At 36.7% G+C, this 10,877-nt stretch overlaps 1 protein-coding gene across 2 annotated transcripts in view; it reads right to left on the bottom strand.

Moving 5' to 3' along the window:
• Positions 1 to 2,016: 2,016 nt before the first annotated feature.
• Positions 2,017 to 10,877, bottom strand: part of LOC129414293 (multivesicular body subunit 12B) — a 34,199-nt gene continuing 25,338 nt past the window's right edge. For both annotated transcript variants that reach the window (XM_073868288.1, XM_073868287.1), the window contains one exon: positions 2,017 to 2,053. In XM_073868288.1, the coding sequence (XP_073724389.1) occupies positions 2,032 to 2,053 (22 nt within the window). In that variant the 3' untranslated portion in view covers positions 2,017 to 2,031. The remainder of the gene's footprint in view (positions 2,054 to 10,877) is intronic.

Raw genomic sequence — 10,877 nt, 5'->3', positions numbered from 1 at the left:
AATTTTGGTTTTAATTTTGGTAATTTTTTGTTTTAAAGAAGACACTTCAACGTTTTTTAGGGAAGTGACTGGATGTGAAAATATTCATTTTTTTAAAGCAGTTTACATTTATTTGTAATAAATAAAAATGCAATATAGTATTATTTTTAATACATAAAATTGTCAAAAAACTGAGGTTTGTGCTGGTTTGCTGTGAGGTTTGCTGCATACTTGTGTCACAAATGAATAAATTACAGTTACTGCATTATTATTACTGCTAAAAGGATTTGAAATATGAAAACTACATTCTTAGACCTTTCCAACAATATATAGTTTGTCGTGATAGATTAACATTTACACAGAAAATATTGAAATAAATGTAGGTGTCCCGCTCACGGGACAGCGCCAATTAACGGGTTAAAAACACCTGCAAGGCCTGAAAGAGATCAAGCCTCGGCCAAGTAAGAAAAAGTAACACAAAAGTAACGTAAAAGTGACGTAAGTATTACTTTTCTGAAGTAACGAGTAAAGTAACGCATTACTTTTTAAATGTACACATTAATATTTGAGTTACTTTTTAAAAAAATTAAAGTCAGTTACTTTTCCGTTTAATTAATTTGATTAAAAAAAATAATGTACTGAATTAAACTAAACGTAGTGAGGAAGAATTACACATTATGCATGTGTGCCAGTTTGTGTCAAAAACTGAGATGGCAGGCCAGAGCTCGACATTTTTGTGATGGAAATAAGCAATTTATGAATGCAGAACTTCATATAAAACACCTGCAAGGCCTGAAAGAGATCAAGCCTCAGCCAAGTATGAAAAAGTAACACAAAAGTAACGCAAGTATTGCTTTCCATGAAAAGTAACTAAGTAATGCAATTAGTTACTTTTTTGGAGAGTAAATTAATATTGTAATGCATTACTTTTAAAAGTAACTTTCCCCAACACTGCTGGTAACTGTCAAAAGTCCTTTGAATGACTTTGTGGACTTTTGCTGACAAATAAACATTAATTTGAAGAGTTTCGTTGCAAAACGAGCAAACTCCGTTTTTTGTATTTGAAAAATCTTGTTTTTTGGTTGTGCATTCCAATTAATATCAATTCAACTGCAGTTGGTTTGTTTTGATTTAAACCTTCATAACTTAAAAAAATACAGCTAAGTAGCACCATTAAACAAAATAATAACATGATAACATAATAATAAACATGTTTTGACAAAAATGTTAAAAACGGATTTATCTCGTTTTGCAACAAAACTCTTCATTTCCTAATCCAGATAATGCAGCAATTGGCCTTATAACACAAAGCAGGTAAAAAATCTGCAAAGTTAAGGGACGAAAACAATTTCATCAACTAATTTTTGCAGGCAATTCAGTACTTTAACAGGATTGCAAAGAGACAATTAGTCATAGTAATTTCAATATCAAAACATAACACGTAGAAAACTCCATGGGTGGCTGATGAGAAACTCAAGGAGGACAAGTCCATTTCTAGGCGGAGAAATCGAACATCTGTCACGCTGTGGACGAATTCTCCAAAGCCTCGGATGGAGCAAAGACTAGGATAAAAATGATATATAAAAATAATACGCCGCGAACTGAGCGAAATCTGGAAGCGGGTGTTTTGACACTCATCCGAGATGCTGGATGACAACACCTCAGCGTTCGCTCCGAGCAGGCAGCCCACACAACCCATAGCGTGTAGACAGCTGCTCTCTGCAGTGGCGCCTTTCCTGCTTGTCATTATCCCACTTAAAGTTCCATGTCAGGTGTGGAGGAATCTTGAAGAATTCGGCTGTGGAATATAGGAGCGTGGATTCTCTAAAGAGCCACAGATCTTTGCTGATGATTCTATTGTTTGTGGCACTGCTCAGTTTGAGTTTGCTTGATGTGTATGGAAATTTGCAACCTTTTTAGGGTTTTCTGGGAAAGGGTACACAGAAGACTGTCTGAAAAAAGCGGATTCGGAGACGCCGTCACGACAGATCTCGTACAGGGCCTGCCTTCCCTGAGAACCGGTAGATCTTCTGTTGTTTACAGTGCTGATGTTCAGCAGGTGATGTGCAGGTCACTGGAATGAACAGAGTACAATCGCTGACACACATCCATCAGCGCTGTATCAACACTGTATAGAGCACTCAGCACTTAAGACTTTTCCATAAACAATCTTTTTTTAGAGGAAGAAAGCACATTCACTATAATGCAATAGGTCACAGTTGACTTATATTGAGGTATTAAATTGTGTAGAGACAAAAATACATGATAAAAGTTATAGAACTAAGTAAAATATGCTAAATAATGTACTAAAATGTGAACTATGTATTTTTTTTTGATGTTTTTTATGTCAAGATCAAGAGAAAAATCACTGTAAAAAGGTTATCTTGAGAGATTGAGATCTTTTGTAAGTATCAAACTCTCACAGAAATTACATAGTTACCTTTTATATTATTTTACGTAAAATGTGATTTAATGTGATACGATCATATAAGATGTAAAATGTAAAGCTCAAAAGTATTAATATGGCATAGCCTGGAAACCCATATCGCTTTAAAAAAGTTACCACATATCTTTACTCATTTAATTTTGTTGAATTAATGAGTGTTACATTGATATTCTGGTTTGTATTGCTTATAATAAAAACATAAATCAGTCCTTTCAGAAAAATTAGGTTTTTTTGTGATTGTTGCGGGCAAACCCTTGATCTTGCGGCATGTTTTCTTAAAAAAAAAAAGGAATATGCGGGATATTTATTCAATTTTATGTGATGAAATTGCAGAAAATTGCAAAAATTGTGGTTGGGGTTTGGAGCTTTTCAATGATGTTTATGTCGCGTAATTACTTCACTTCATAACATTCCCATAGCAACAGAGGACATGGCTGCACTTGTGTGACGTAAATGCTAAATTTTTCTGCATTTTATGCAGCGAAAATGAAAAATGCGGCCCCCTCATAAATATGCGGACTTTGGCTGTTTATGCATTGAATCATGCGATCGCGTTTTTCTGGAGGGACTGATAAATACTATAAAAAATTATAATTTTTTTATAATAATATGTTTATAATAAATATTTTAATTGTTTATTAGAATATTAACAAATTTTAAATAACATTGCTTTATTAAAACATATTGTTCATAATATGTACACAGTAAAATAATGAATCGGCCATGGGTGCTGTAGTAATACAAATGATAAGCTCGAAGAAGAGGTAATTTGTGCTGTATAATGAATAAACTCTAGCAACTTTTGACCAATCAGCATCAAGGATCACAATAATTAATTTTTAATGCAATTTAAACTATTAAAAAGTTGCAAAGTTTTATAAGTCCAGCCCAAGTGATTCTTTATTTACTGACCTCCAGCAGTGAATGAGAAGAGTGAATCATGCGAAAGCATAAAAAAAGCTTTCAGCTCACAATTGGAAATATGCTTGACCTTTACATTTATATTGTTCCGCTTCTGGATATAAACTCTATGCCTGCGCTATATGGCCCTGTCATTCAGAGAGAAATGCCCCAAACCTTGATACTATGAAGAGAAAGAGAAACTGAAAAATTAGCACAAGGCAACTTTATGTTCTCTGTCAATCTAGAGGTCAGATATCAGAGGGAAAGATGACAGTTTTATCTGGAGGACAAATAGCACCAGAGGCAGATGTTCAGGTCTGGTTCACCCTGAAGAACAACAACCCTAAAATCTATGGCTGATGAACTAGACTGACCCAATGCGAAAGAAACGGGGCTCACGTTGACATAGGCAATGAGACACCACAGACTGATCAAAAATAAACAATCACAGAGTAATGCAACAACATACAGTCTTGTTTAATGTGTCCATATAAGGTAATGTGTCCATATAAGGTAATAACGCTGCTCCGTGCATTGGAGCTCCGTCGAGTTCATAATCTAAATCCTATTTTCTTACTATCTCGTTCCTATCTATATAATATAACGTACTAGTTTATCTTAGGAATACTTTACCGTGACGATTTTTGAACAGTATTAATAAGTAAAACGATCTATCACTAGTAAACACCTAGTGCTAGCATATAGCCCACTAGCATAAACACACGTGCCGGTTGAAGTTAGCACTTGCTCACTGTCTGTTTACTGTAAATCTGCCTTTTTCGATCTAATGGCGGACTCATCCGATGTATGTTTTTCAGACCTTTCCTCACCAGAGCGGGAAGCTGTGGAGGAGTTGTGTCCCGGCATTAGCACCAGGCGGTACAGCATGCCTCACATCACCCTGGCTCCAGGCACCCGGAGACGACCGAGGCACGCAACGAGCGAGCACCCATCTCGATGCAGCTTCACGGACCGCTGTCTGGCGAACGGAGACGCCATCGGCCAGCATGAAAACGGTAAGACTCCGCTTGTCATTGTAACCTGCACTACTTGCCACATGTACAGTTTAGCTTCTTCCGTCAGCATAGAGGGGTTTACATGTGCTAAGTGTATTGAAGTAGTAAGTCTGACGGAGAAGGTTGCAGAACTAGAAGCGCGCATCCGAACGCTAGTTGAGGACAGTAAGACCGCTAATGTTAATGTTACAAACACTGTTTCGGGTGCGCCTAGTGTTAAGCGTAATACACATGGCTCGGTTCCGACTTCAGAGTCAAGGCGGCTGACTAACTGGGTGACTGTCAGGCGGCCTAGTCGCATTCGGCATCCAAATCACGTTCCTGTTTTAATATCAAACAGATTTTCTCCACTCAGCAATACACCGGCTGAGACATCTGTTAAAGGTGCCCTGGTTATTGGAGATTCTATACTCAGGAACGTTGGCATTGAGGCACCAGCCACCATAGTCGATTGTATACCGGGAGCCAGAGCGTCTGACATTAGATCCAAACTTAAAGTGCTGGCTAATGCTAACCGTAAGTTTTCTAAGATTGTTATTCACGCCGGCACGAATGACACCAGACTCCGCCAGTCGGAGATCACCAAAGATACTATTAAAGAGGTGTGTGAAATTGCAAAAACAATGTCAGACAATGTAATTTGCTCTGGTCCCCTCCCCGCCTACCGGGGGGATGAAACTTACAGTAGATTAGTGTCTCTTCATGGCTGGATGTCAAAGTGGTGCCCTCAGCATAACGTAGGGTTTATAGACAATTGGAAGCATTTCCGGGGAAGACCTGACCTGCTAAAGAGAGATGGCCTCCATCCGTCTCCGGAAGGAAGTGCTATACTCTCTAGAAATCTGACCAATAGTCTTAATTTTGTTATTGTATGACTATCCAGGGCCCAGGTCAGGAAACAGACAGATCGGCTTACACATCAGTCTGTTAGCTGCCTTGACATGTCAAGATCACATATATCCCAGCACATAGAGCCTTTTTTAACAGAGTACCAACACATCTCGACTGTGTCTGTTTCTCGAACAAATAAATACAGAGCACCGTTTACCTCGTCTCGCACAAATCTTATTATAATAAAACTAGAACATAATACATTAACAGATGAAACTCAAATGTTAAAATTCGGCCTTCTTAACATTAGATCACTTACCAACAAAGAACCAATTATCAATGAAATAATTACTGACCAAAACTTAGATGCACTCTGTTTAACAGAAACCTGGCTTAAAGCAGACGATTACACCAGTTTAAACGAATCCACCCCACAAGACTATTATTATAAACATGTTCCTCGTCTAATAGGGAGAGGGGGTGGTGTAGCTACAATATACAATAAAATATTCAAAGTAAACCATAAATCCAACCTAAAATTTAATTCGTTTGAAATAATACTGTTAAATATGGAAATAACTGATCGCAACAACAAACGACTTTCGTTCATTTTAGCTACCATATATAGGCCTCCAGGCCACCACACAGATTTTCTTAAAGAAATAGCAGACTTCCTATCTGAGCTTACAGTCACTGTAGATAAAGCTCTTATCGTTGGTGATTTTAATATCCATGTGGATAATCCAAAAGATGCATTAGGACGTGCGTTTATGGATGTTCTAAATTCTCTCGGCATTAAACAAAACGTGTCAGGGCCCACGCATACTCGTAATCACACACTAGACTTAATTCTGTCACTCGGACTCAATATTAATGACATCGAAATATCACCCCAGAGCGATGCCGTTTCAGACCATTACCTTGTGTCATGCACAATACTTCTAGATAGGACCGCTCAGTCTACAACATGCTACAGATTAGCCAGAACAATAATTTCCACCACTAAAGATAGCTTTATTAGCACTCTTCCAGACCTGTCCCAAATGAAACATGTAGCAGATAATCGTGAAGATCTAGATATTATAATAGAAAACCTGAACAACGTCTGCTCTAGCACGTTGGATGCCGTTGCTCCCATTCGAAAAAAGAGAATCAAAGAAAAACCGCCAGCTCCATGGTATGACCATCATACTGCAGCCCTTAAAAAAGTAGCTAGAAAAATGGAAAGAAACTACCGAAGCACAAAGTTAGAGGTATGGCGTTCAGCATGGAAAGAGAGTGTTCAACACTACAGACAGGCTATTAAAACTGCCAGATCTACCTATCTCAGTACGCTTATTAAAGAAAATCATAACAACCCTCGTTTTCTATTTAGCACAGTTGCGAAACTGACTAGAAACAAAGAACAAACAGAAACCAATAGTAAACTCCAACACAATAGTGACGACTTCATGAACTTCTTTACTAACAAAATTATGTTTATTAGGGAAAACATAGAAACTATGCAAGCAGCCATCACTCTACCCAATAGTACATTTTCCACTAGATTACCAAACGAACATCTTGAGTCATTTAATCCTACTACAATAGAAGAGCTCTCTAAACTAGTAACGTCATCCAAATCATCGTCCTGTATACTAGACCCCGTTCCCACAAAATTACTAAAAGAGGTATTTCATGTAGTGGCAGACACTGTACTTAATATCTTTAACTCATCTCTAGAATTAGGATACGTTCCAACAGCTTTCAAACTAGCAGTTATTAGACCGCTCATTAAAAAGCAAAACCTTGACCAGGGAGATCTTAATAACTTTAGACCAATCTCAAATCTACCTTTTCTTTCTAAAATATTAGAAAAATTAGTGGCAAGCCAGCTACGCACATTCGTAGAAAATAATAATACATATGAAAAGTTCCAATCAGGATTCAGGCCCCACCATAGCACAGAGACAGCGCTGCTTAGAGTTACAAATGACCTCCTATTAACATCCGATCGTGGTGAAATCTCAATCCTTATATTACTAGACCTTAGTGCAGCCTTTGACACAATAGATCACACAATCTTACTCAATAGACTAGAAAACTATGTTGGCATCAGTGGTCAGGCGTTAGCCTGGTTCAGATCGTATCTAACCAATCGATATCACTTTGTTTATGTAAATGAGGAAGAGTCATATCACTCCCCCGTTAAATACGGCATACCTCAGGGATCAGTTCTAGGCCCTATCCTATTCTCGTTATATATGTTACCTCTAGGAGACATTATCAGGAAACATAACATAAGTTTTCACTGCTATGCGGATGATACCCAGCTTTACATCTCGTCGCATCCTAGCGAAACCCACCAGTTTTCTAAGCTAACAGACTGCATTAGTGATATTAGGGACTGGATGGCACAAAACTTTCTTATGCTAAACTCCAATAAAACAGAGATACTTATTATTGAACCGAATCGCTACAAACATAATATGTCAGATTACAAGTTGCCCATAGATGGCTGCACGGTGGTGCCATCTTCCACGGTTAAGAATTTAGGCGTAATGTTCGACAGCAATCTATCTTTTGATAGTCATATCGCCAACATCTGCCGCACAGCATTCTTCCATCTTAGAAATATCTCAAAAATACGCCATATGCTGTCTGCATCAGACGCAGAAAAGCTTATACATGCTTTTATGACCTCTAGAATAGACTATTGTAACTCGTTACTCGGGGGATGCCATGCAAATCAGGTAAACAAGCTACAGCTGGTTCAAAACGCCGCCGCAAGAGTGCTTACTCGATCTAAAAAGTATGACCACATCAGTCCAATTCTGGCATCTTTACACTGGCTACCAGTTAAATATCGTATACAATTTAAAATATTACTAATCACCTACAAAGCCTTAAATGGCCTAGCGCCTTCGTATATTAAAGAACTACTATCAGAATACAATCCATCACGTAAACTGCGCTCACAAAATTCTGTTCACTTAATTATCCCTAGAATATCAAAAGTGTCTAAAGGTGGTAGATCCTTTTCCTACTTAGCCCCTAAGCTCTGGAATGATTTACCAAACAATGTTCGAGTATCAGACACAGTCGATCAATTTAAATCTAAACTTAAGACATTCTTCTTTAACAAAGCATTCACATAAAATGTCCAGTAAATGTACATTTCCCGCAGTAGTTAGTTTGTCCAGAACAAAGCACTCACATACCTCATATGGGTAATATACTTATGCCGCAATAGTTAGCCTGTCTGGAACCGAGCCGACTTGAACCACTATAATGTTTGACACTTGCATTGCATGCGAACGGCCCCTACGCTAATAGAATTCTGTTTTTCTCTCCCTGTCTCGTCCTCAACCACGAGGACCATGAGACAAACAGACCCAGTTCCGGTTGCTGTGAAGATCATTGCATCACTGATCCACTGGCTGTCCTTCAATGTGATGACCAGCCGATGCCCGACCAACGACCACCGGCTAAACCAGTTTAATTCGCTTACCCGCCTCCTACCCCTACCGTTTCTATATATATATATATATATATATATATATATATATATATATATATATATATATATATATAAATATATATTAATTCCTCCCAAGGGTTTTTGTCCTTCTAGGACTTTTTCCCATTGGGTTTTTTTTCCTAGAGGGTTTTTAATCCCAGGGAGAGTCAGCCAACTTTGGCTTAACTTAGCACTTTACAGTATACGTTACTTTATTAATATGCTCGCTTGTACGGTTTAACCGCTTTCTCTACTTCTTATATTATCTATTGATTTTCTGTGTTCTCCTCTACATCTTCTCATGTAAAGCTGCTTTGCAACAATTAACACTTGTGAAAAGCGCTATATAAATAAAATTGAATTGAATTGAATTGAATTAATAAAGGTAATGAAAATAAAATGTTGAGCTCATAATGTCATGGTAGTATGAAAAATATATTACATTATGAACACACTGTGGCAACTTATAATGTTTACAATATAATATATTTTTTAATATAAATAAAAAAAAGTTACATTGCGACCATGCTTTTGGATTCATGCTATTCGAGCCAATACATTTAAAGCCATACATAACTTTGTGTTTTGTTTTGCCAGTTGGTCAAAATTTTAAAAAACTTAATAATCATATTTTATTTTCCCAAATCCTCACAGTCTTACCCTTAAATTTCACAGGTTAATTTACTTGTCATTCATTTTAATACCTGTTTTTACATTTCTTACTGTGGTGTGCAAGTGGAAAATAAAATATTTAGTTATAATATACAGTATATATATATATATATATATATATATATATATATATATATATATATATATATATATATATATATATATATATATATATATATATATATTTATATATATATACACCTTAATAATAATAAAAATAACTAGAAGAAGATGTAAAGTAGTGCTTGCAAAACTTGGGATCTTTTATGTGTCTATAGCTAACATGAGTCAAAAGAGTGCACACACACATATCTCTACGATGTTCTGATTCAGAGATATAGGTCCTGCTAAATGATTGCTGGGGTATTCTGTTTGGTTATAAGGTGGTTGCTCTGCAGTTGCTAGGGTACCCGGGGTGGTGGCTAAGCTGTTGCTATGTGGTTGCTAGGGTGTTGCTATGTGGTTGCTAGGGCTCCTGGGTGGTTGCTAGGCTGTTGTTAGGGTGTTGATATGTTGCTTAAATGCAAGCACCAATAATAATAAGCTGTTTAAAAAGCAATTACAATTATGACAAAATGACAATTTTTTTATAATGTAAAAAATTCCTTCATAATGTAATAATTTATATTAAATTATGAGCTTAGGATTTTATTACTTTTAAAAAAAATATTACACTAAGAGCATTTTATTACAATAATACTTATTACATTATGTGCAGTCAGGGTTTCCCGCAGCACTTTGCAGTTCAGGTGGCCCGCCTAAGCTGGGAAACCCTACCGCCTTAACTAGGTCGTCCAAAAAAAAAAAAAAAAAATTAGCTGCACAAAAGGCCATCAAGTGCATCTCGCAGAATAGCACGGACGCGCTTTACAACGCAAGCGGGCACGCGCACCACACAGCCTATATGGGGGAAGACGTGGTCGGTCAGGTCACTGTCTCAGGGTATATACAGCAATCCTTAAGTTAAATTTACAACTTTTTAATACCTTTTTTAATACCTTTAGAATATTTTTTTAAAACCATCACGACACTGAATTGCAAGTGTTAATCAGTGACCTTTCTATTATTTACACAGATTTTGACATATATAACATACAAAAAGAATAGACATGGTTGAAGTGAAAAAAATTATTCTGACTGAAATGTTTTTCAGGCCAAGTCATATTCCTTTAACACTTTATGTAGGCGAGACCAATAACATTTTAAGGGGAGATTTTTTGCCATAAATTCCATATTGAAGTCTCCTGTTGCATATATAGGTAGCTGTAGTTTGCAGGGCATTTCAGATGTGAAGGCGAAACGGCTAAATAACTCACTATATAAAAAGAAAACATGAATATCACCACCTTTAATGAATCTTTTATTCATTATTTATTAATTGTAAATGTATTTATTTTAGCATTTACTAATTTTTTTTAATCAAAGTTGAAACTGTTAACATTAGTGAATGCACCATGAACTACCATCAATTACTGTAATGACATAAACAAGAATTCATTAATGCTTATATACTCTATATTTTTCATTGTTT

Source organism: Misgurnus anguillicaudatus, chromosome 6 (genome assembly GCF_027580225.2).
Source record: "Misgurnus anguillicaudatus chromosome 6, ASM2758022v2, whole genome shotgun sequence".
NCBI lineage: Eukaryota > Metazoa > Chordata > Actinopteri > Cypriniformes > Cobitidae > Misgurnus > Misgurnus anguillicaudatus.
This window is presented reverse-complemented; position numbering and strand designations above follow the sequence as displayed.